Here is a 27,402-nt window from a genome sequence, read left to right on the forward strand (position 1 = left end):
TTGTCTTGAACGCACTACTTTCAATGGTCCTACTGTAAAATTTAGTATGATATTCCTGCAATTTCAATCTACTATTAAAGTCCAGACCATGTTGATTAATATAACCTATATACGTAGGAAACTACATTTTTTTCCACTGAAAAGTACATAAACCTTAGTACATTCACTAATTTGCTGGAATTCCAAAAAAAATGATTTTTTACTTGTTCGAAGTCCAGCAAAAAATTATGTTGGGAATTAATTATTTTTTTACAGTGTAAAGTATTATATTTTCATCATTGTCCAATATTTTATTGGGATTGAGCGTCAAAGAAACAGGTTATTAAATGAAGCGCTTGACTGAATGAATACACAAGCACCTCGCCTTTTTTAAAGGGCAAATAAGTCTTTTGTTCGCATTAAATAATCATTATAAAATGTTCTATTTTTTCCGCTCTCCCGAATGTAAATGAAAAGAGAGAAAATCTCCGAGATAGTCTATCACGGATAATTTACCACTACCAGTTTGGTTTCACCTAGAAACATCCGACCTTGTAACAGCCTCAGGGAGAGCTAAGCATTTCATTGGTGAAAATTTTATGGAAGACACGCCTGCTGTGATGTTGCCCAGGGTGTTTTCTTAAATTACCTTATTTAGAATCAGTATTTAACTCAATAGTAAAGAAGGTACAACAAAGGTTCTTGAAGCGGAGCCGTATGGATTAATATTGCTTGACCAAAGCAAGGTAGGTTGTAGAATCTTTTTCTTAAAATAACAAGCATTGCATTACAAACATTTTTTTCGAGTCAAGATTGTCAATATGAGCAAATTACCCGTGATAGCATTTAGCTAATTCAGGGCCTTGGATCAAAATGTCCCAAAATTTTTAGAAATGCCGTTATTTCATAATATCGAAAAGATGATAATAAATTTTGGTTTTAGTACGCCTCTGCGTGCCCATTCACCTCAGACAGGGCCTTAAGCAGTAGACCCGTATCTCCATTATCATGAAATATTCGTGGTTGTTACCACGAATCCCTATATTTTTCATCAAATTCAAGGTTTTTTCAAAACTCTGGACTCTTCGAAATGAATTCCTAGAAAATCCTGCGGCTCGGGTGCTCTTAGATATTTGGGCTAATTTTTCGATTCAAAATCGAGAGCAAAGCTCTTACTTTTAATAGTTTCTCTTCAGTAGCCAGTTTCTAATGTTTTTATTGGGGGAAAAGAAGGGTCCCTATCCGGGTAGTCATGGGCATAGGATATATAGCAGTTTTTTCTCCACATTATTGGGAGGCAACAGCCCCCCTCCAAAGGATGCCCCTGTTTGTCTTGAATACTATATCATAAGAATATAGAGAAGAAAGCGTAAATCGTGACCAAAAATTGTTCAAGATTACGTCAGAAGTTTGGCTCTAAGACTTTGCGACCATATTTTGAAAACTGGATACCCCTCTTGCTCTCACCCCCCATAAAATGCTGGAGCACCGTCCCTACTCACCCTAATAAAGTCATTAATTTGTCTTCCCCTAGAGTGGATGTGTGCGTTATGGGGACCCATTGGTCCTCTGTATGTCCCCCTTCCAAAAAACACATACTTTTCGAAGTTAACGAAGGGGCGGAGTTTCCTGAAAATATCGTATAAAAGTGCTTTTCAAAATCTCGGAGTAGCCCCTCCTCCCAATTAGAGTCTCTGAATACAAGGTACCAAAAAGATTTCGTAGAATGTAAATGAGGGGGAAGATGCAGATAATTTTTAGACACTGAATAATAAACAAAGAAGTCCTTTGAAATTCTTTCAATGGATTTTAGCTATTTATAAGAATTTATTTTGACCATTCTGTAAAAACTAGATTGGCTCAATCGGAAACCAAACACTTATAATAATAACAGAGAAAACTCGCAATGATTGTTTGTGAAAAAATGCAGACCCCCCACTCCCAATTTTTTTTAAAGATGTTGATGACTTTTTTTTTTTTAAGATTTCAATTTTTTCATAATTAAACATAGGCTGAGTTTTTTTTTAGGTCGCCTAAGTTATTTTGTCGATTGAGCTCCTCCGGGTTTAGTTTATTTAAAGTTAGTATCAATAGTAAGAGAGACGCCAGTTGACAAGATCCTAGTAAGCCAAGGCCTATGCTTTGACCTGTAATAGTCCCATTTTTGTTTTATAATCTAATCGATTCAGCGATATAACACGTGTAAAAATTTTTGCTTACTATGGGCAGCGGCTTGCTCTGTATAGGATTGCTGCTAACGAGCAATCACGATAAATAAACTTTTTAAAAGGTGTGCTAGAATTTTGTGACGACAAGCCCCCCCCCCCCCCTTTGGAACGGTTTCCCTGAACAGTGGCTTTAAGCAGTATCTCTGCAATTTCTATTGAATGATTTAATTCAAACTAATTGAACTGATGCTGAAGTAATAAAACTAAGGGCTACAAACCCTAATCTTCAATTTAGAAACAATTGTTTTTTTTCCGATAATATATTTAATTTCTTGTGCAGAAAGAACAGAAAATATATTTTTAATTAATTGACTGAACTGACCAGTTAAAGTTTTGCTGGAGGAGCAAAATCTCCTCTTTGTTTTTCAGAGCTTATTTACATCTCTGAAATGAAAATAAAACAAAAAAAAATGAAGATTTTCGGTTTCTTTTTTTTTGGGGGGGGGCAGTTGCTCCCAGTAACTAGGAGAGAAAAATTATTATATAGTCCATGCCTCTTGACTGTCCGGATATGAACCCCTCTCGTCCCCCCAATAAAGATACGCCCCTGCGCAGAAGTATTAAGGCTTACATTTACTGTTTTGCCCAAGGAGCAATTCTGTGTCTGGTGGTGTCAATTTACGAAAATGTAAATGGGCAAAATATATATTTCAAAATCCAGAGGTTTTTTTTTATTTTATCATGGCAAATACCAAAAAAAGGCACTTTGCAGTTAGAATACCCAAGAACGATGTTTTCCAAAATATAAAGGGACGATAGCATCCCCTCACCCCCACCCCGATTAATGCCACTGTCTGAGTCCTCTTTTATTGAATATCACCTTTTCAGTGGGGGCACTGTCGAGCCAGGACGATGGTCATCCTTGAGAGAGTTAGGCTTGGCATTTTTTTTTCTCCCCTAAAACGCCAACAACTTATAAGAAAGGGCAAATTTGTCTAATACCTAGAAGCTATACAAAAATGAGGTTTGATCCCACTTCTTAGGGCTATAATGGAAAAAATGTTGCGATAGCTAGGGCACGTTTTGCTGATGCAGAATGGTAGATTCCTCAGGACTGTTCTTTTTATCCACTCATCAAAGGCCAAACGAAAACCAGGTCATCCCCAAATGGGGTGGGAAGATATCATAAGGAAGGATTTGAAGGAAATTGGATGCTCATGTGAAGGGGTAAAGACTGAAGCATTGAATAAACTGGGGTGGGTAAAGGCTTGTGCAGCTGTGTTGGCCTCAAATGGTTTGATGTTTCAGCGAGTTGTTAATAGTAGTTGTAGTATTAGTAGCATTGCTCTTTACTTTTCTTCAAGATAAACAGTATGCAGCTTTGTTCAACCTGAAAAACACTTCTAGAGAAGCACTAGAGAAGTACCTAGGCACCTCTCTATGTTTGGCCTTGGTCCCTCAGAAATATCCGATCGTGTACGCACATTTGCTGATTAGCATTTTTCAGTAGATTTTGGATTATTCTCTTTAATTTCAAAAGCGAAATTTTTTTTTGCTCTCTTTCAATTTTAAATTCTTTTCAAAATTAGCAGGTTCTTTACCCTTTAAGACCTTTTAAAACTGTTGCATTTTAGCTTGTATCCGATTACAAAACCTTTGCCAGCAAGTGGACCAAGAAAATTAAAAATAATTACCGGAAATACTTGAAACTTTATTTCATTTCTAAGACAATTCTAAAGACTACCGCATCCTAACATATCTTATTACCAATTGTAAACGTCCGAGCAATGGAACTAGGGTATCAACAATTATAAACCGTATGTCTAGACAAACCTTCATTTTTTTTCTTTCAAAGTAGATAAGATTTTTCTTAGAAAAATTTTCTCCATGGTCGTTCAGATTAGGCCTGTTTTAAAGTTTAAGCCACACCTATTGACAAGAGGCTATTCACTGTCTGTCTTGGCTGCACGTGGGCTGCACGTGGCCTTTTTCTTAGAAAAAGGGAGTCTGATATAAATATTCCCAAAAAAGAAATTTTTTAAGAAGGAGAAAGTCTTCAAAATTTAATTGGTAGGGCCATTAAAATCAGATTTGTTTTTAGCTATTAAAAGTCCCACTTTTTCGAAAATAGAAATTATCAACTTTTCAAGCATCTTTATTGATGAAGGAGCAGTTTTCTGGCTATGAAGAGAAAAGTAATTTTCTAAGTGGTATCTAGATAGACTATCAATATATTATCAATATTTTTTTGATGATAATAATAGTATAATAAAAATATCCTATGGTAGCAAAGAGGGTTGAGCTCTGGTTTCGAAAACTAGGCCCAAGCTTTGATCCGACCTGTCATAGGATTGGGTATCAGGTTCGTTACGTGTCCCTGTAGAAAAGTCCCAGCAACTGTAACATCAACTTTTGTCAGCGGCCTGACATTGGAGGGCCTTTATCATTTAATAATGACCATGATAATAATAATAAATACCCCTCCCCTCCCAAGAAAATAACCAGACTCTGGATCAGCGACGAACTACTAGTCATATCTCATTGACAGCCGAGGCTTCATGAGAGCATTGACTTCATGATAGTTTAAGTTGGACTATTTCATTAACCTGTTGTATACAATTCTGATTTTGAAAGACACAATGAAGCGGACCTGATTTTAAATTTGAAAGAACGGTTATAACACATTCCATTGGGCTTTACTTGAGTGATGAATGTTATTTAGTACTTGACGAAGGGGACTTCCCATTATAGGTTTACAAGTACCAAGGACAGTGAAAATGAAATCTGACTATCTAGATTTTGTTTAAGTAGAACAAAACACGCTATATTTACATATATATATATATATATATATATATATATATATATATATATATATATATATATATATATATATATATATATATATATATATATATAATTTTCTTTTCAAATTTAAAATTCTCCATGGAGGGAGGAATGGCATAATTTGAAAAACCATCAAAAATTTAAAAGAAAAACAAGTCTTTTTTGCAAATGAAAGGAGGTTAAAACAGCTTTCCAGGTGGAATTGCCGCAAGAAATTTTTATGGGGAATATTTAATGGGGTAAGGGAGATCTTATGTGGCAGAAACTTTCCAAGGAAAAATTTCTTCGGGTATGTTATCTATGGAGAGAAAAGGTGGATCTTCCGGTATTATTTGAAAACAATCAGAAATTAAATGAAAAAACCAATTAATTCAACTAAAAGTAAGGAGCAACATTAAATCAAACATAAATTATCCCGTGTGTAAGGGCAGATCCCCCTCTTCAATACATCGCTCTTTACGCTAATTTAACTTTTTGTCCCGATTATTTAAGAACTACTCTTGAAACACAAGAGCCATTTAAAGTCAGGAGATTTTAAAATACATAAAACAACTTTGGCGTGAAGAGCGAGGTATTGAGGAGGGCTTATCTTCCTTATATGCGGGAAAATATATGCTCTTTTAAGTTTTAATGTTGCTCCTTGCTTTCAGTTGAAAAAAAAATTTATTTGATCGCTGAAAGGCAGAATCGATTCTCAGGGAAAAATATTGACGTGTTGTTGATTTGAATAGCCAAAAATAACCATTAGTTTATCTTTCTTTATTCAGAGCCCGCATAATTCCAAATTAGGTTTTTTTGAAATGTTCATTCATGTGGTGGAAGTTTATTTATTTTATTAAAAATTTAAATAATGTGCAATTAAAATGCGCAAAATACTCTTTGCTTCCATATTTTGTTATTAAATGTTGCCAAACCCTAAAGTTAATCTGAGCAAAATTCGCTCAGAAATATCGAAATTTATGTATCGATATCGAAAGTAAAAATATTTATAAATCGATATATTATTTAATTAAGATATCGCCCAGCACTACTTCCAGGTCTTATACTTCGTTGAAGACATACCGCCATTCAATAACTCCTAATTCTTTTTACAACTATTTCAGATTTCAAATATCAAATAGTTCCTTTGAAGAATGTCAAGAAAATACTGTTTTCCGTTATTCGCTCTTCTTTTGTCACTATTTTCATCATCTGTTTTTCCAAGAAGCATATCAAGCCGAAAGCTTGCTGATTATCGGGTAAGTGTAGAATTCTGTATTTTACAGTTTTATGTGGTGCTGTTAATTCAAACTACTTCTTCGATTATTCCCCTAATCATTCGAGAAAAATTTCTCAAATTTTTCCTAATGAAACTTGGTTTCCTTAAAATCTTCCAGAACATTAACCAAGGCAAATTTGCGAATGAAAAAGCGAGACGCAAATCGTTAATTCTTGTTACTGTTATTTGAGGATATTTTTGGAGAGCTCAATTTTTTTTTTAGTTTAAATTTGGGAAAAAATGAAAAATTCAGGGAAATTGGAAGAACTGCTTGAAGTTCAACCTTGGCGAAAAAGTCGTTTTTCGCAAATCGAATTTTCAATTTTTTCGCGCTGTAATTCATCCTCTCGTATATTATGTCAGCCTGTTGTAAATCATTTTGCTAATTTAACTCGCAAATTCCTTATTAAATAATTTTTATGTCAAGAAAAAATTAGGGCACCAAGCAGAAAGTGGCCTCACAATAAGCCACTTTTTACCAGAAAATTTCAATAAGTCAGGTGACTCATCTCCCCCTAAAAAAGAAGAAAAATACATTTTGTATGATACGAAAATCATAAGATGATGAAAATAAATTGTAAGGTCTAAAAATGATCCCTAGTTTTAAGCCCCCTTTGTGCATAATCAGGCCTCCGCAGCTTATCGCTCCATTTTTCTTCTTTTCTTTTCTCCGAAAAAATCAAAATTACTTGTAAAAAACTAAGTTTCTTGCTTACGTGTCGCGAAATAGCTGTATTTTTGCTAAGGAAACGTCATTTATAAAACTAAAACCTAAAACCAAAGAGCAATATTAAAACTTAAAATAAACCAAAAGTTTCCCATGTATGAAGGAGGATGTCACTCCCATTCTTGCAGCCATGACAATATCAGCAGAATAAATAGCGCACATATTAACTAATGCAGATGTCAAGTATAATCTCCAAACCCTTTAATTTCCAGGAGAGCCGATTTATCCTTCAAAGCGTATCAGTGGGCTGCTATTCAGTCACATATTTATTCAATACAGTGGCATAAATGTGGGGGATAGGGGGCATGTGTCCCCTAGTTGTCAACCCCTCCATCAATATTCTAAAAAATATCTTTTTGTATAAAAAAAAATTCATTTGAAAAAACGAAAAAAAAATCCCCCGCCAAAATTTGAAATACGTTTTACCCTCCCCAAACTTTTGTATAGAAGTCACTGATTGAAGATACCATAGATTGATTATAACCTACGGGCCGTACGAGTAGCACCCCGGCTGTAACTGGTATTTCATTTTGTTTTATTTTTAATGAAGAAGCTGTATAGGCTACTATAAACAGGCCTATACAATACCTGAGTATCCCATGATAGTGAACCCTATCCATTTTCGTTGGGCAAAGCCTTTATGTATTTCTCTCACAGTTTGAATTACTAATTAACCTTTGAGTACTTATTTTTAAAAAATGCCAATTGTAAACTTTTCCCAATGCTTTAAAAAAAAACATTTTTAAGCACATTTTTTCCAGCCTTAGGAGCGGAAACACAATGGTAACTAAGCACACTAATATAGCAACGAAAAATTCTTCTGCGTTAAGCAAAATTTGGTTCCTTTCGAAATCTAGCTTTAAAGTAATTAATAAACACCTGACATGGAATGTCTTGAGTAATTAACTATTTAAAATTGATCTTTCTGAATTTAATAATCGCTCTTAGTTTTCTTAGTGACAGGTAATTTAGGTTCCCAGAACCAAACTGTAATTTCTAATTAAACCTGGGGAAGGTCTATGTTAATTAATTGAAATAAAGATCTAAAAAAAATCTTTTAGCTGTTCGAAATCTTCCGAAGCCGATATATTAATTTAATAATTTGTTACTTTATTTATTTGAAACACAATTTTACCAGCTAGATAAATAAATTTTTCGATAAAAGTCTGAAAAAGAGACGAATCAAATATTCGCCCATTTGGGCATTGTCTTTTCATCTGGTGACGATAGACCCGACTGCCCTGGCAGAATTCAACTCGTGTCAAACTTTAAATGTGTTAATATAATAATGTCCTACTTGATCTATGGAATTTTTCCTCTGGAGATACAAAATTTTCACCGTCATCGAAAAAGTATCACTATTTTTTCACCAAAAAAGAGTCAAATGAATGTCTGGTATAGAATGTTTTGTAGATTACAATTGCTCCTCCCAAACCCCACTTTTCCCCTCCCCCAGCCCCTAGTTTGCCTCCCCCGATGAAATTTAGTTTCTTCAAAAAACTGTCAAAACTAAGAAAAGCCTGCATAATTCAGGCATCCACAGAAACGGGTCAGTTTTGTTTAGTATATCCTGGCCTTTGTTGTCTTTTTCGAATGTCCTTTTCGGTCAACCGTCTAGGGCTAAAGGGGAAGTAGGTCGTCTGCCGTTGGCGCAGTTGGGGTGGGAGGATGTCATAAAGGAAGATCTAAAGCAAATGGGAACTTCCTGGAAGGGTGTAAAAACGGAAGCTTTGAATAGATTGGGATGGAGGAGGAGTGTATTTAGCTCTGTTGGCCTCATGCGGCTTGATGCTGCGGTGAGTTGTTAGTAGTGGAAGTAGCAGTAGTAGTATGGAATTGCCTTTATGGTACTATATGGATATTTTTGTTTTTACTAGATTCGGGAAAATTGGCTATAGGTTTGCCCCACCCCCCATAATTTTGACCAAATTATGCCACTGATCAGTAGAGGAGTTTTGGGGACAATATCCCTCGAGAGAAATTCCCAAATGTAGGTGTAGCGTCCTACAAAGCTGTTCTTTGAGCTTCTTTCTGCGCATCAAAAAGAATATTAATATGAACTAAACGAAGGAATTAAAATTAACTTGATAATTAAATCAACATTATGAATTAAAATTAATTATGACCCGAGTAATTATTAAATATAATTAAATTTAATTAAACTTATTTTGATTACTGTTATGAATTAATATTAATCTAATAATTCCGTTTTAGGACCAAAAAGGGTATGCACGATTGGAAGAGCTGCTAGCTAGAAAACAAAGGAGTGGTAAGTCTTTTTTTTTCAAAAATATATTTTGCAGAACGTTTTGCAAAATAAGTTCATACATAGCAATTTGGAGGCAGAATATAATACACAAATAAATAGGCGTAATATTCATTTACTTCTGAATATTTATTTTTAGCGTGCGTAGATAGTTGCGGGTTTTTTAGAACAACGTCTTACCTTGTTTCTGTAACACCTTTTTTAAATAGTCTAAAGTCATTAATGGCAATAAAATAGAACAAATTTACCATTTAAATTTTTGGACTCAAAATTTTTTGACTTTTTGAATTCTTAAATTGTTGGATAGTTTAAACACTACTTTTTTTAGACTAAATTTGAAAAGCTAGGCCCTATGTGATTTCTCTCTAACTAAGTTTTCCAAAAGGAAATTACAACTTATTGTCTTGATTGTGATTTTACTTTAGACATGAAATCATAAGCAAGCACATGAGTCTCTTGAAAAAAAAAATTCTGTCAAAAATTTCTGTCTAAAACCTCATCTGAGGTTGCAAATTGTGGAACCTGTTTCACACTGAGATAGTAGCCTATATTGTAAATTGAAATTGTATCTGATTTTTTTTTTTTTTTATTATTATTAGCGAAAAATATGAAGGGGGTTAGAGGTTAAATAATTTTTGGGATTTAATTTTCATCATGACAGTCAGATAATAGCCTATATTGTAAAACCTAACGACGCAAGCACATTTGAAAGAGCGATGCATCGTAGATTATCAGTAAATATTCATATGAGGCCAGCATACATGGAATTAATTAAGTATTATCATCAGCAACAGTATCCTAAGTAGAGCTCGCTTCACGTCCCTGGTTAATTTACCTTTGGTATAAAAGCTGTGTAGGATACAATGGAGTTATAAATCACTTATTGATTTAAGCTTAAGTAAAATTTTATGAGCATTTCGTTATTTGTCGGAAGACTTATTACTTTCATGTTTAGATTCTATCTAAGAATATGTAGAGCTTCATTTTAGCTCTTTATCTTACTTTGTAACAGTAGAATTGCTTCGGTTGTCTTGTTTTTTATATATGTTGTTTCTGCTTATGGTACCTCCAGTAGAACACAGTAGTCTATAAAAATATTTTAAACTGTTTCATTAAATTAACACTCTTAGTTAGATTTAAAAAGTTAAATAATTCTTTTAGATATTTATCACTCTCTACTTTCGGTTTTTCAGGAATGTACAAATGAAATAAAAAGTTGAATTTTGTCACCATCATAACAGATAGCCTACAAATTTACGTTTGACAGCCGTTCTGCAGAAAACGCAGTTGCAGCTCTTTCATTAGAAACATATGATTGCTTAGATGATGATTTCCATGGTGCTACTATTTTCTATGATGTTAAGAAAGCATTTGAGACTTTAAACCATGACATTCTTCATGACAATATGAAAAATTGATGCATAGGAGGGAAAGGACTAGACTTAGTAAATCATACCTCTTTGGACGTAAAATTGCAGTAGATGCCGATGGGAAGCAATCTAATCTAAAAGCCTTAATTATATTGGTGTCCCTCAAGGTTCAGTGTTAGATCCGCTTTTATTTTTGATTTATATTAATGATCTTCGGCGAAGTTTGCAGGAGAATATTTAGTCCTGCAATTCTATTCGCAGATTTCACATCTGTGTCTGTTAAAGCGTAAAATTCATCTACATTGATTGAAAATTTGATTATTGCTGTAACTTCAATTAATCGATGGTTTTTCCCATAATTTAGTACCGAATTTTGCAAAATTTCACATAAGTAAGAGTTTCTGGAACACAGTAATCATCACTTAGGCTTTTGACAATAAAATACAGTGGTGATAACTATTCAAGAAATATGGGTGTGACATGGCCGGCGCAAATATAAATTAAAGCAGGTGCTTTTAATTTATTGATCATTGATTGAGAAAATCCAGTAATTTCTCTACCGCATAAAATACGATGTTTAATTATTATTTTAAATTCTTTTTGTATTTGTGGAACGGTAAAGTCTGGAATACAAAAGCTTTGGAAAGATTGTCAAGTTTGCCTGTTGATCCAGGATTAGAAGCTCTGGCTTCTCACCAGAAAATATTGGGTTCTAATCCTGCTCCGGAAGTGATTTTTTCAAGCATTTTGTTTAAATCGATTTTTTCTTACTTTATATTTTTCCGCAAACATTTCACAAGATTTTAGTGACGCTTCGTGTTACTGTACAATTAAAATTTTGCAGTATCTGATAGAATCATTCGAAGTAGGGCACTAAAATAAACTACAAAAATAGAACTGGTTAATCATAATGGATCTAGGAAAAAATACCCACGTACTCAGAAAATTAGGTATATAATATTTTTTAACATTAATATTTTTTTCACCTCCCACCCCTTGGCTGAACTTAAAGAAACGTATCGTATGCTGTAATTCTTTAAAAATGTTAAAAACATTAATGTGGAGACTTTTTCTTACTAGGTATAGAATTAATAGTGTCCTGTTTTTATGTTTCAACTTAAAGCTACTGTAGCTACCCCCACCTCCTCATTCCAAACGAAAAATTTGCCGTGCATACTTACATCAAAATTAAGTATGGGGGAGGGGTATATAAGAGGGATTTTTTTAGAAACTGAAAATATTTTTTGGAGGTTTGCTAATATTATTCTATTCAAATAAACCACTAATATTATTCTTTTTGTTAAGGTGATTCTATATTTTAAATTATCATTCATTCTTATTTCAAGCTGCTTTTGGAAAATATGACGATGGAAATATGATGTCGAATAGTAAGTTGAAACATTACTTGAATGAATTTGAATTTATTATTGGGTATCGAGACCGATTTCAGTTGGGAATAAGGCGTTGAGAGCAAATCCTCTCCTTCAAGATTGACTTAAATACCGAAAAGAGAGAACAAACCGAAATTAGTAAAATACGCTAAAAAGGAAGAAAGCTACGGGGTAAAAGGATAGAAAAGCCATCCATTTTGAGTTGAAAGTTTTTGTCCAACACTTCAACATTGATTTCTCACTCGACGCACATAATTACCCAGTGTGTGATATTAACCGCTTGTAGCTTATCTTTATAACGTCAACGTGTATTGACGTTATAACGTCAATAACGTTATAACGTCAATGGTACTACTGTGTGTATATTGCACTGTTAACACTTTTGCAGCATAACGGTGAACAAACAGTAATATAACGATATTTCACTGTTATATCACTATTTTACATTATTGTATTAGTGGGTTAAAAATAAATTATTATTATCGCCCTAAATAAATCAATTAAAAATTAGATTTTTCCATAAAATACTCCATAAGAATTAGTGATTAAGAAAATCCCTGAAAGATGGTTCAGAAAAGTGTAAAAATAAGAAAATAGTGATCCAGAGGAATTAGTAATCAAAAAAAACCTTAAAATATTTGAGATAGTCAATAGCAAATAATTATTTTAGGAGCCAGTTTACCTGCCTCCATACTCGTTGCACTTTAGCCGGAGACACGAAAGGCCTACCCTTCGCCCTTCGTTTTTGTAAGGATTAAGCTTGAAAAATCAGCATCAAGAGAAACGGACTGTATTGCATGGAGTCTAGTGTTTAACGTTCATAGGAGTGGAAATAAAGCATTTAAGGTGGGATATCTGCAATTAAAGACGTTAACGATACGTTACAGGGAAATTCTATATACGTTACGAAATTTTTATTAGAGACGTTACGGGGAATTTCTTATACTCTTACTATTTCAGACAATCCTCAGTTCTACCATTTCTACTTTGAAATCATTCCTAGAATCCTGAAACCGACTAATTCTTAATATTCAGTCGAAAATATATCCTTTTTGTAAAGAAATATAGAAACAGAAAACTGCAATTTAATAGTTTACTTGAGCGCTACTATTGTCAAGCGAAATTTTAAGAGATTTCTGATCGTTCGAACAAAAACGTTCAAAATCCTTAGCCGTATTTTTCTCGGAAAAGTTTTTGATCTGTAGGACGTTTTGCTCCCAGTCCGCAATTTATTGAGTCCAATTTTTACCTCTTTGAACTAATTCAGAAATACTTAAAATTTCCATACATTTCTATCAAAAATCATTGAATTTCTAGGTTTGACATCTGAGGAAAGAGATAAAGATGGCGAAAATATTTTGAAGCGTAATGGCTTTATCAAAATTCACAATAAACCCAAGTACCGACATGTTTTGAGGCGGAACGGGAGTCTAGTCCTTGAATGTGATGTCTCAGGTCAGCCTCCGCCGTCAGTTTATTGGCTCAAAAATGGAGAGCCACCCATCTCTCAGGTAAGTATTGAGTATTTGATCCCTCAACACTGGTCCAGAGCCCCTCCCTTCTTAAAAAAAAGTGAAAATAGATGCCAAAAAGATTTTTTTTTTGTATTTCGAAGCTCATAGTCCCAAGAAAATATCGTTTAATCCACCCCTCACTCCTTCTATGCTAAATTTGTTTTTAGAGAGAAATAAGTGAATACGAAACGTAAAAAAATTGAGAAAAGAGAAGGGGTAACAGAGCATCAACTTTTTCTCTCTACTGAATTCCCATTTGGATTAGTCTACAAAACCCCCCGGTAAAATTGTTCCTTATACACGCCCCTCAGTCCTCATCCCGTTAAAATACTTATTGGAGAAAAATAGTGAAAGGATGAAAAGAAGAATGAAAAAGGGATAACCGAGTGCCGAACCTTCCTCTCAAATGAATTCCTATTGGGATTAGTTTGCAGGACCTCTAAGGAACGTTGCTACCTAAAAATGTAGGTTTTGTGCTTTTTCACACAAAAATTGTCAAAGGGTCTAGTCCTGGCTTTCAACATCCCGGTTTAGTTCCCTGATGACCTTAAAATCTTTTTTCTGTCAAGAGCCAAATTGTCTTGTCAATTTAATTAAAAAATGGGAATAATTTCATGTTTGTTTTGGGGTCATACATTGAGCGTTTGAAATTAATCTTCTTTAATTAATGGACGTAGCTAAATCTCACTCAGAGCAAAAGAATAGCAAAAAAAGAGAAAAGAAGGAAAGATGTCGAAACTCAAATAGACACACAAATTTCTGAGTAAAAGAAACAAGTGGAAAAGGGAAAAATCTGCTTCTTTTAATAAATTATTTGATAAATTTTGAACTGGATTTTTGTAATTGTGAAAATATTAAAAAATTTAATTGAAAAATCTTAAAACATTCCACCCCCTACCCCATCTAACACTATTTGGATTTTATTTTTTTTAGATTATTTAGAAAGTTTTCTTTGGTGCCAAGTTCCCAGGAAACATATAGACTTTAATGAAGGCATTCATCACACTACATCAAAGGCATTTTAATTTATTAAAGCCCTGGATGCCCACGATGGTCCTAGAGAAGGGGAATTCCCTTCCATAAATGCTTAGACGTTGCGTTACAAAAGCTTAATCTGAGATACTATAAAACACTAAATCTTGCTATAGCTGTGGATATCCGCAGGGGTCTTAGTGAAGTGAATTTACTTCAACAAATGCTTGAACGTTGCGGTACGACAGCTTAATCTTAGGTGCTGGAAAGCATTATAACTTACTTTATTTGTGGATGTCCACAATGGTGGATGATAATTTCCTTCCAAAAATACTTGAACGTTGCGCTACAAGAGCTTAACCAGGGATGCTGAAAACATCATAGCTTACTATAGCTATAGATTTCCACAAGGTTCTTATAGCCTGCATATACCAATTATCCCAACTTTACGATCAAATTTTGCTTTATTTACAACATGTGCAATGACATGGAATCTGACCCCAAAGGAGCTGAGAGATATGAGCTCCCTTGCATCATTAAAAAAAGAATAAAAAACCGTGTATCAGCGTTGTGAAAGAATAGTTTTTATTCTTTTTTTAAAGATGGGATGGTCTCTCCAGGGGGAAGGAGCAGGAAATTATTAGGTTAATTATTTTGATTGATTATAGGTAAAATCATGTCTAAGAGTAGGAGTGGTGACTACTCTCAGTATTTATTTTTTTAAATGTTTAAAATATATTTATGTTTAAAATATATTGTGTACAGCTACCCTGTATCCAGAAATGGATTGAGATGTTTCACTTATGTGTGATTATTTTTTTTATTTTTCAAAAAACTCGTTGAGCTTGAACTAGACTTAACCATTTTAAATTGAAAATCAGTTGGTAAAATGGCTTTATCTTTCATAGGAAGAATCAGACAATGAAATAGCTACGAACCAAATCAACCAATACGAATATCTGACATCTGGGGACGGGCTGGCAAGTACACGATCTCGATTCTTTATTGATTGTGCCACATCAGATGATGAAGCAATCTATAGTTGTGTGGCGGAAATTCCAAAAGATAGAACTGTGTCTAGTACATATGTTAGAATTACTGGTACGTATTTCAAGCACGGCTGCAAAGCTTTCTTGTATTTTACTAGATCAAATAGCTAAAAGTATTGGCTGAAACTAGGCTAATTCAACTAGACTATTTTGGCAAATTATTGATCTGGCTATCATTTTCAAGAAAAATTCTAAATCATTATTCCCCAACTGACATTACATTTCAATTAAATTGAATGTTATTGAAATCATTTAGCTATCTTTCGAACAAGTGCAGTCACATTATTGATCAACAATGCGTACTGGCAGCCTAATATACTTTTCAAGTTTTAGAGTACAGTCAAGGCCAGGGGCTTAGGGTACCAGGTTTGAACCTTCCCAACCGAAATTTGTGTCCAGCTTGAAAAGCAGTAACATAAAAGTATATAGCAAAATTTTGATGCACTTTTTACAGCCCCCCTACCTCCTTCCCCGAGCGGAAATCCTGAATACAGCCTTGAGCACAGCATATGGTTCTAATGAAAGATTAAACTAAATTTCAAAGGCATTTGAGAATCTGCAGAAAGATATATTGAAAATAATTTTCCAGAATAAATCCATCTCTAATTTTTCCATTGCATTTCTTATATAAATATAAATATATACATATATATATATATATATATATATATATATATATATATATATATAAATATATATATATATATAATTAGAGTGAGAAAAGGGAGTAGCAAGACTATTTAAACTAGAATTTGAAGCAAATTTAGCTCATAACTTAGAAGGATAATAATTTTCTATATATATATATATATATATATATATATATATATATATATATATATATATATATATATATATATATATATATATATATATATATATATATATATATATATATATATATTCATATAACGTGCAGACACTAGACAAACGTAGCAAACACAATAATTCAGCTACAATAATTCAGCTAGTTAAGTAGGCTACCCCGATCTAAGAATGGCTGCTTCTATAGATTTTTTTTTTAACAAAATAATTTAAAAAAAAGCATTCCTGATTAAAACAAAGAGTCAAGTTGACCGATCTTGACCTTCTTCAAGGTTGAAAATTTTCAGTTAAAAATTCAAAATCATCTCGGAATTTTCCGAAGAACTGCAGTCACATTATTGATCAACAATGCATACTCGTAGCTTAATACCTTTTTCAATCTTTAGAGTAAAGCCAAGGTCGTATCCAGGGGTGAGGGTGCCGGGTTAGAGGCTTCCCTGAAATTTTTTCAGACTAGTATAAAAGTAAGAAAAACGCATATAGGTAAATGTTTGATGAATTTTTTTTTCATCCCACTCCCGAACAAAAATCTGGAATACATCCTTGAGTACAGCATATGGTTCTAGTTAAAAATTAAAATTAATCTTCAAAGAAATTTGAGAATTTGCAGAAAAGCATATTGAACGTAATTTTTCATTAAAGTTTCCGTTTTCTCGATTAATACGCTAGCTAAAAGATGAACATACCATTCGATGCACCTTTTAATGCACTTTTCACAAATATTATCAACACCCTTACAATCTCCGTTTTGAATCTTTGAAGGAGCCCTAAAAGTTACAGTTCTTTTTATTTATCTAAAGAACTAAGATCAAAACACACCATTCCAAATAAATGCAAAAAAATAATCAATAATAGTACTTAATTATCAATAAGTTTCACCATCCTGAAATTATTCTTTTCTACAGCTTCTTCTTTTTGTTATTGGTCTGAAAAGAACAGGAAAATCTCACCACAAAGTTTAGCACTTCAAAAGCCACCCATGAAATATTGACAAAATCTTGAAAAATTAAATGGTGAATAATTACACAGTAGAAAATAGCTGCGTTGACAAAAAGAGGTTTTGAAATCCAGAAGCAGACCCGTGATGATACAAGAACGACAACTTATGAAAATGTAGGAAAGGGATGTATTCTTCAAATTTTGGGGGATGAGTGACTTTGTTGTTTTATCGATGTTTTCAATTAAAATACGAAAAAGGGTATTTGCCAGTAAAAATACCAAAAAAAGTGTTGTCAAAATGTAGGTGGGAAGAAGGCAATTGCTAAGTAAGCTAATTGACTTTAAGCTGGTAGGCTTAACTGGGACAAAACTCCTGAGTACCTGAAATGAAAAGTATGGAACAGTTTTGAGTCAAACAAAGTTTCCAAATGCTAGACTACGTTTGTGATTGTTCTTTTCAACATCCGTGCCAGCTTCCAGTCTTAAAAGTTAGCCTATAAAAAAGCCTAGTTAATTTAAAAAATGAGAATATTTGAAATAAGTTAAAGTTGGTTAGTATTAGAGTGCGGTATTCTTTTTATTCACCGATGTCACTTATATCCACTAGGATTTTTTTAAAGTTAGATGTCACTTTCAACTTCTATTTAACAGGATAGCTCACTGACAAATTTACCTTTTTATCGAAATATATCTGGTGAGACTCCATTGTTTTAGAACCTGATCGGTTTTTTCGTGAGGCTAGTAAAAAAGAACAATGAGTCACAACATAGTTTACGAGTAAACTCTCTGTGTTTGCTCTTTAAACATACTTTCTTTTAGGCCCTGGTCCTGATCCAAAAAAATGCAAGCCAGATTGTGTTAAACCAAGAATTCATATGTGGTCAGGGACATATGTACATGAGTCTGGAAAAGATGCTCGTCTAGTATGCAGAGCTACGGGACCTGATGTGGAAATTCAGTGGTTTGATGAAGATGATGAACCTCTTTTAGATCAACCTCTGTCAGAACCTCTTTCAATATATACAAATAAATATATTGTAAGTAGTCGCTTTTAAGTTATCTTGATTCCTATTTGGACACACCTCTACAGAAAAAATGAACGCGGCCCAACAAAATTAATGGTGCAATGAAACACGTTCCACTGCAACTTTGATTTTTTTATCCTTTTTTTAAGTTATGTTAATTGAACGTCTCCCTCCCTATGGATAAGATCTGCCTCTTTGGTGGATTGTTTATTATTTTTTATTTAAATAAAGGATCTGATTTGCATTTTTTTTTTTTTTTTTTAATACTTAATACTGTCAAGGGATTAGTCGGGCAATGTAATTCAGGGGGATCGAAGTGTTGTTGAACAAAGCTTCATTTTTTCGGAAGGGGGGGGGGTATCCTGCATGCAGTTATTCACTAGATATTTGAGAGTGTGTGTTTTATGTAACCCAAATTGTTAATAAATAAAAAAAATCCAAAAATATTTTCAACGGAGAAGCAAAATATAAAAAAGAAAATTAAATTTTAAAAGTAAAATCATCAGCTCGGTCATGAGCAATTATTTCAGTCGATTTTATTGCTGACTTTTTAGAAATCTTTTGGAATATTTTGAATATTCTATTTATATGAAATATTTTGATACTATGTTGCTGTCATGCCCGCGTTTGCTCATGAGTAGGATTGTAGCTGTTCATGAGTAGCTGTTCTCATGAGTAGGATTGTAGCTGTTCATGAGTAGCTGTTCTCATGAGTAGGATTGTAGCTGTTCATGAGTAGCTGTTCTCATGAGTAGGATTGTAGCTGTTCATGAGTAGCTGTTCTCATAAGTAGGATTAGTAGGGCAATATAGTTCAGGAGTAACGGAGTGTTGTTGAACAAAGCGTCATTTTTTTTGGGCGGGGGGGGGGGTACTCACTTATAACTGTGCTTACTGCAGGACCAGACTTCCTATGGTTGGGGGCTGGCATCCCATTTGTTGCGATATTGTGCCAGCTCTTCAAAAAATCGAAGCCAGCTGCTCTCCCACTTTCTGCAAAACTTTCGAAATCCATCCGTGGTGTCGAGGTCGATTTTGACAGTTGTCCACCAATTCTTTAATCAACCGCCAAAACACCTGCACCAATCTGGCAAAGAAGCAGCTATAAGCACTTGCTTAATGATGTGGTCATTGGCTCTTCTCAGGACCCAGACGAGCCACTGCGATCTTCTCTGTTCTACAGTCGTGGCGGTGGGCTTGTTGCTACAGCAAGGGTGGCGTACATCACCATTTGAGATTCTGTCTCAGTATTAAATCCTCAGGATTCTTCGTAAATAAAAGTCTTCCAGTCTGAAGGCGGTCAAAGACTCCCATATCATGGAGGTGCAGCGCCTTCAATAGCAAATTCCCAACTGCACAGAGCACTGCAAATGCTATCCTGGTCATTGGGATGACCAGGATACCCTGGTCACACTGGTCACATAGAATCTTAGGGCTATTTAAAAATGGGTATTTTTGTGCAACCCAAATTGTTCATGGATACAAAAGAAAATCAAAAAATATTTTTCAACAGGGAAACAAAATATAAAAAGAAAAGTGAGAAAAGAAAAACATCCAGCTGAGCCGTGAGCAATTATCTCTGCTGTTTTTTTTTTTTTTTTTTTTATAGAAAATTTGATTACATAACTTGAAAATTATTTCTTAATTTCAGCAACTTGATTCCGGCGATTTGATAGTGAAAAACCTTGAATGGTCTGATATGGGAGGGTATTACTGCAGGGCAAGAAATGAATGTGGAGAAGACAAAGAATTCACGTTCCTCTACCCAGTTGCTGTAAGTCGCTATTGTATAATTTCAATATTTTATTTATTCTAGCAGTTTACTTATGCTAATACTTTATTTGTGCACGTCTTTCTATACTCTTTGCGGTGTTATCTCAGAGACATCGTTCTCGTGTTTCAAACGTTCTGTCTTTTTATCTTTCAAGCTACTTAATTTTGTTATAATTTTTTACTTTATTATTTTTTAACTACGGGGTATACTTGTTCTTTTTGAGCCGGACGATGGCTCCAGGAGATTATTTATATGGGTCTCCATGATCCCTACACCCCGAGGTGCGTTGTATTTTACTGTGGTAAGTCTTTGCAGGAAATACACGTCAATCGTAGTGCACAAACAGATAATCTAATTATGTAAATTCAGCAATTTGAGACTTTTCATTCTTGTACTGGCTCAAAATTTCACACAAAAGAACCAATCAGGCTAGAATGGGTGCGAATAGACAACAAGTCGGTGCATCAATTACAAAGTGCATCATAAATTATAAACCACTGTGGTTTGTAAAAGACGGAGTTTTTATCGATCTAGAAAATTTCATTATGATTAGCTTGCGTAAGTACATAACAAAAATAAACCAATCGAATTAAAGTATTTTTTTGAATTTGAAAGCATAGGACAGTAACCCTCTTTTCTCTTTGATTGAAGTTTTGCTTCTTATGCTGTTTAATTTGGTTCTCATTTTCTGCTTTTTTATTTTCTTCAGCATTTGTGTAGGATGAACCATGTAGGAGTGAAGTAATGAAAAAGGGACCAGGGTTCTTCCCCAGTTTTCAATTAATTTTATAAAACAACAGTAATCGACCAGGGGTAAAACTGAAACATAAATAGATACTTTAAGACTTACAATAAAACATTTTCGGTGAGGAATCGAACCATGGTTTTACGCGTTCAACCTTAAGATATTTGGGATACAAATCGATTATAGGCACCTTATATAGTTAAGAAAAGATACTAAAGTTTTTATAGCCAATCTATTTTGTAGCCGGTCTACATAGATTTTTTATAAAAACTTTATTTGTAGATTTCTTATTATTTTTTTCTTTAGTATAGAATTTAATTTTTTCTAATTTTTTTAAGGCGCTACTTTGACTTATTTGATTGTCATTTCACTATTTCCATTTGAAAAATATTATATTTCCAATTCAAATTTTTGTGCTACACAGAAGAAGAGACTCTTCTAACAAATGTTTCGTAAATTATAATGATTATATTAGATAAACTATTATGTTATATATAATACTATAAATAGTTTTATATTAAATCGTTTTTGTCTAACGGTAATTGATATCCCATGGGCTAAAAGCATAATCTACACAAATTTGATATGTCCCATCGAATGAACAAATGGAACTAGGTAAAAATAAAAGGAAACTTAATAAAGTCACATAAGGATTGTATGCTAGGAACTGTGGGACTAGACGTAATAAATAAAGCCCAGGGACGCTGAACCTCCTCTAGTTTTTAGCGAACTATTAGAGAGAGATAATCTCAACGGAAAGTTAGCAATTACTATAGCAAAAATAGTCTTTAAAAAGTAAATGTATTACTAATATGATACTTATTTAGTACTATCTAAAGATTCTGCTCAACAAACAAAAAATGCTCTAAGCAAATTATGTTTATGCAGTATTGTGGGAAAGCATGGAAAAGTTGATGATCAGCTCCGTATGTAGGGCATCCTTCTCTGAATTACCAAATTTTCTGCATTTCTCATAATTTCAAATAAATTTTGTTCAATTCAAACGTTTGTTTATTGTACTCCACGATTTTAGCGAAATTCTATATATTTATAATGCTTAGGGTTTACTAATAATTTATTACATTTATCCTTCTTATTCCATTGAACTCCGAATAAAGGGTTGAATTTAAAGTAGAGATTTTTAAAACTTTTCTACTGCTCTGTAGAAAAATTCTGCTACTACTGTATTTCTATAAAACTCTCTTTTTTGTAATTTATATATGTGTGTATGTATATGTTTATTTCCCGTCATATTGCAAAAAATACAAAACCGACGGAGTAATACGAGAAAAAACAAAAAAGAACAAAAAAAAACACATTTCTAAAAAAAACTCAGCATTTATAACATGAAAAAAAATGTTGAAAAATTTATAAATGAAAAAAGAAAAATGTGATGTACCAGTCGCAAGGTCTTTAAGGAATGCCACCCTCGTGGCAAATGTAGGAAAGAAACTGAAGCAGCTTGACAAACTGAAACAGAAAATGGTCCATATCAAAAATCCATATGAAGGATAACAACACCAAACAAATTATTCTTTGAATAGATTAGGTCAAAGCGTCATATGACAAAAGTTGAAAAAAGAGGGAAAGCATAATAGAAAGTATGAAAATGAACAAAAAAGAATATTCCCAAGCAATATCACGGATAACTTTTTTATACACAAAAAAGGCAGAGTTCCTGTAATAATTGCTTAATCTATTTTATAATTGGCTTATTAAGGGGGTGATTAAGTGAACTGAAGGAACTCGAAAATCCCATGTTAAATTGAAAATTTATATTTAAAAAGTACTCAAGTATTCATTGGCGGAAGATGCCGCTTTTAATATCAGGCCATAGCTTCTTGAAGATGCTACAAAATGTTTGAAAGGATTTTGTTCTATTTCCTCTAATTGCTTAGAAATCTTAGAAAATGTCTAGGTATTTTTCACAAGTGTACTCTATGAAGGATATTGCTTTTGGAACAAAATTGGTACTATCATGTGCAGAAGACAATAACCTATAAGATGATTGGAACCATTTATTTATGTATTTTCCTGTTTTCTAACAGTCCCCTAGAATATTTTCAGATACCTGAAATTTTTACACGTCGGTTGCCATAAAGAATCGTTTCAGATCGCCGATAATAACCCCTAGAGACGAGAATGACAAGCTGGAATAATCAGCTGCTTGTTAATAGTGTGAAATTTTCATAAATTATTTCAATGCAATGAAGAAACATAGAAATGAGAAATAGTCAGGAGCCTTCAGGAAAGTTATGCACACAAAGCCGAAATCATGGGGAAAATTAAATCAAAGCGAGGTATGGAACTGCGAAACTGCGAGAAATTTAGGGATAGGCTAGTGGATAAAGAACCGAAAAGAGTCTAAGGCGGACTATTGCATGGAAGTTGGAAAGAATGGACTGGTCAACCCCAAACGAGGCCACGACTACTTTTACCAAGTACAATCAGTCAGCTTGAATGTGCTCAGCTATATAATTGCTTTTTCATGATTTTTACCCAGAAAGACTTCTACATTGAAAAGATAGACCGCAATCCAAGCTTTTGGACCGAAAAGATTTTTCCCAAGCTGAAAGGATTCTTCATTGATGCTTTGATCCCAAAGTTCCACAGGGGGTTTCAATACAAGAGCCGTACTTATAAGATTAATCGTCTAATACCGGTAACAGGAAAATTCATTTTCCTTACATTCTATCCTTCTTTGTAGTTACATACTTAATTGTATTGTCATTTGAAATAAAATACCTTTGTTTATATTGCTTGTCCTCCAACTTTATCAAACAGTTCGTAGTAACGAACTGTAGTAAAGAGCGACCCGGCTCAATAGTAACCGAAACTCTAAAAAATGGAATTTTGGTACCAATAGCTACATCAAAAGAATCGCATTTTAATGCTGATTTTAAATATATTAAATAAAAAAACAAGTTTTTTCAACTGAAAGTAAGGAGCGACATTAAAACTTAAAACGAACAGAAATTACTTCGTATATAAAAGGGGCTGCTTCTTCATCAACGCCCCGCTCTTTACGCTAAAGTTTGACTCTTTCTCCCAACTCTTCTTTTTAAAACAGTAAACAACTTTAGCGTAAAGAGCGGGGCGTTGATGAGGAAGCAGCCCCTTTTATATACGAAGTAATTTGTGTCCGTTTTAAGTTTTAATGTCGCTCCTTACTTTCAGTTGAAAAAACTTGTTTTTTTATTTAATTTCTGAATGTTTATGAATAAATGCATGTTTTGATTTTGGCTCTCCGCAGAGTAATAATTGAAACAAAATTTGAATTTTTTTTTTTTTTTTTGCTGAATGGCTTACTCATAATTTTGATCGAATGATTTTGGGAAAAAAGAGCGGGGGAGGAAGCCTAGTTGCCCTCCAATTTTTTGGTTAATAAAAAAAGGCAACTAGAAATTTAATTTATTACGAATGGTTTTATAAGTAAAAGATATACGTAACTTATAAACTAGCTTACGTGAAGAATTTTTTATTCTCATATTTTTATTACACATATGAGAGGGTTCAACCCGTCGTCAGCACCTCTCTCTTTACACTAAATCTTAAATTTTGGCCCAATTAATTAAGAATGACCCCTGAATCACAAAAGCCGTAGAATAAATAGTTGACATTACTAAAAATACTTTAGCGTAAAGAGCGAGGTATTAGGAGGAGGTGAGCCCCTCATATGGGTAATAATTTCTGTTCGTTTTAAGTTTTGATGCTGCTCTTTACTTCCAGCTGAAAAAAAACTTTTTCATATATATTTTTTCAATGTTTTTTTTTTAATAATGTTAGTAAATCCTGCGCTCCCTTCATGGAAATTTTCTTCCCCCATGACCAAGTCCTCGATGGAAAGTTCCCCCAGTATATCCCCCTCTTTTCGACCCCTCTCCCCGACCAAAAAATTCTCCTGAAAACACCTGTACACTTCCCAATAACCATTACTATATGTAAAAAAATCCCCCAAACCAAAAAAATCCCCCTGAAAACGTCTGTACACTTCTTAGTAACCATTACTATATGTACACACAGGTCAAAGATTGTAACTTGCAGCCCCTCCAACGGGGACTGCGGGGGAGTAGGTCGTCCCCAAATACATAGTTATTGGGTTTTTCGACTATGGTGAATAAAATGGCCATCTCAGAATTTTGATCCGGTAACTTTGGGTAAGAATGACCGTGGGAGGGGGCCTAGGTGCCCTCTAATTTCCCATCACCCCTGGAAAAAAAAAAAATAAACACGCATCTGTGATTTGTCTTCTGGCACAAAATGCGAAATTCCACATTTTTATAGATTGGGGCTTGAAACTTCTACGACAAGGTTCTCTGATACGCTGAATCTGATGGTGTGATTTTCGTTTAGATCGTATTACTTTTAAGGGGTGTTTCCCCCTATTTTCGAAAATGAGGCAAATATTTTCAGGCTCGTAATTTTTGATGGGTAAGACTATTCTTGATGAAACTTATATATTTAAATCAGCATTAAAATGCCATTCTTTTGATATAACTATCGGTATGAAAATTCCATTTTTTTAGAGTTTTGGTTACTATTGAGCCTAGTCACTCCTTACTACAGTTCGTTACTACGAATTGTTTAAAAATGTGGAATTTTTTATTTTTTGTCAGAAGGCAGATCACGGATGCGTGTTTATTTGTTTTTTTTTTCAGGGGTGATCGTATCGACCCAGTGGTCCTAGAATGCTGCGATAGGGTTCATTCTAACGGAAATGAAAAGTTCTAGTGCCCTTTTTAAGTGACCAAGAAAATCGGAGGGTGCCTAGGCCCCCGTCGCACGCTAATTATTTTCCAAAAGTCACCGGATTTAAATTCTGAGATGACCTACTCCCCCACAGTCCCCATGGGAGGGGCTACAAGTTACTAACACTGACCAGTGCTTACATATAGTAATGGTTATTGGGAAGTGTACAGACGTTTTCTGGGGCGTTTTCATTTGGTTTGGGGCAGAGGTTGAGAAGAGTGGGATATGTTGGGGGAACTTTTCACGGAGGAATTTGTCATGGGGGAAGAAAATTTCCATGAAGGGAGCGCAGGATTTTCTAGCATTATTAAAAAAAACAATGAAAAAATAAATATGGCAAAGTTTTTCAACTGAAAGGAACAGAATATTCCTGTTATTATTTTCTTGTAAATATTAATTCCTGTAAATATTCCATAGTAATTTCTGTTAAAAGGAACAGAAATTATTACGCATATGAGGGGCTCACCTCCTAATACCTCGCTCTTTACGTTAAAGTATTTTTAGAAATTCCAACTATTTATTCTACGGCTTTTGTTATTCAGGGGTCATTCTTAAGAAATTTTGACAAATTTTAAGCTTTAGCGTGAAGAGTGAGGTACTGACGAGGGGGTGAAACCCCTCATATATGCAATACAAATATGAGAATACAGAAGTTTCTTTACGTAAGCTAATTTGTAAGTTGCGTATATCTTTAACTAATAAAATTTATTTTTACTTAAATTTTAAGTAAAAAATTAAAAAAAATTTTAAATTAAAAAAAATTTAAATCTTAAAATTTTTATTTTACTTTAAATAATAAAATCTTATTTTTACCCAGCCAAATATATTACTATTTCCCGGCTGAAACATCTCACCAAAGGAAGCTGTCAATCAAAACCTATGACAAGACTTGATAATTGGTACTATTTGAAGTTTTGACAACCAACGGTCTCTAGAGAATTAAAAGACAGAAGGCTAACCTTACTTCAATTCTGAAGCTCGATGTTTTCAAGTTCACTTAATCACGGCCTTAATATAACCACCTTTACAATTTGGTTATTAATTTTATTGCTTATTAGCTGAGAAACTGAAGCAGCTTCGCGCTGCTGTGTGGGCCTCTGGTGGCTATGTGCTGCAACAAATTTATTTATTACTATTGGCACAGCCTCTTGAAAACCTCTTCTTCCCCCCTCCGCTTTTCTTACAACGGATCTCTTCAAAAGATCAGCTCTTGATGAAAAAACATATGCATTTATTAAACTGGAATTAGCTATGACAATCTAATAAATTGATTTTTTTTGAATGTAGCTAAGTAAGAAATTTGTTATAATAATTCTAAAGTGTGTGGGGGGTTAAAATGGCTATTCCATAGCCATGTCACACTTTCCCCCGTAAAAATGTTTTAAGACCTAACCTGGCTATGTTTGCCTTACGAAAAAGCGAAGAACACAAAAATTAAAGAAAAAAAAAAACGATAAAAACTGACTGAAAATTATCCTTGTTGTTTTCTTATTAAATAATAACAAAACAAGTTTTTTAAAATCGAAAAATAATTTTTCTTATACATTTTCTTTCCTTTTTAGCCTGAAAGCTAACGGAAGTTGAACTCATGCCAAAGCAACAATGTTATATCTATTCCTGATTTCAGTTTAATGCAGTCAGCTGTTTTCCTCAGAGATGTCTTACTTTGTCAGAGTCGTACACTGTATTTTTTATATAATTTTGTATTTTAGTTTTTTTACTACCTCATTTTTTTAAGTTATTTTTAAGTTTTATCGTAGTTGTATATTTTGTTGGATATTAATAAGAAAACTTGCATTCAAAAA

General features: G+C 33.7%; 1 protein-coding gene across 2 annotated transcripts; it reads left to right on the forward strand.

Annotated features, from left to right (window-relative positions):
* Window positions 1–629: 629 nt before the first annotated feature.
* LOC136029915 (zwei Ig domain protein zig-2-like) lies at window positions 630–27,402 on the forward strand. Of its 2 annotated transcripts, XM_065708431.1 has the most exons (9): window positions 630–725; window positions 6,098–6,232; window positions 9,194–9,248; window positions 11,962–12,003; window positions 13,324–13,517; window positions 15,401–15,593; window positions 18,125–18,342; window positions 19,981–20,103; window positions 27,160–27,402. In XM_065708431.1, the coding sequence occupies exons 2-9, from the start codon at window positions 6,128–6,130 to the stop codon at window positions 27,169–27,171; spliced, it is 942 nt and encodes a 313-aa protein (XP_065564503.1). In that variant the 5' UTR covers window positions 630–725; window positions 6,098–6,127; the 3' UTR covers window positions 27,172–27,402. The 2 variants fall into 2 exon arrangements, with proteins under 2 accessions (XP_065564503.1, XP_065564504.1); XM_065708432.1 differs by lacking the exon at window positions 11,962–12,003.

This window comes from Artemia franciscana, chromosome 8 (genome assembly GCF_032884065.1).
Source record: "Artemia franciscana chromosome 8, ASM3288406v1, whole genome shotgun sequence".
Taxonomy (NCBI): domain Eukaryota; kingdom Metazoa; phylum Arthropoda; class Branchiopoda; order Anostraca; family Artemiidae; genus Artemia; species Artemia franciscana.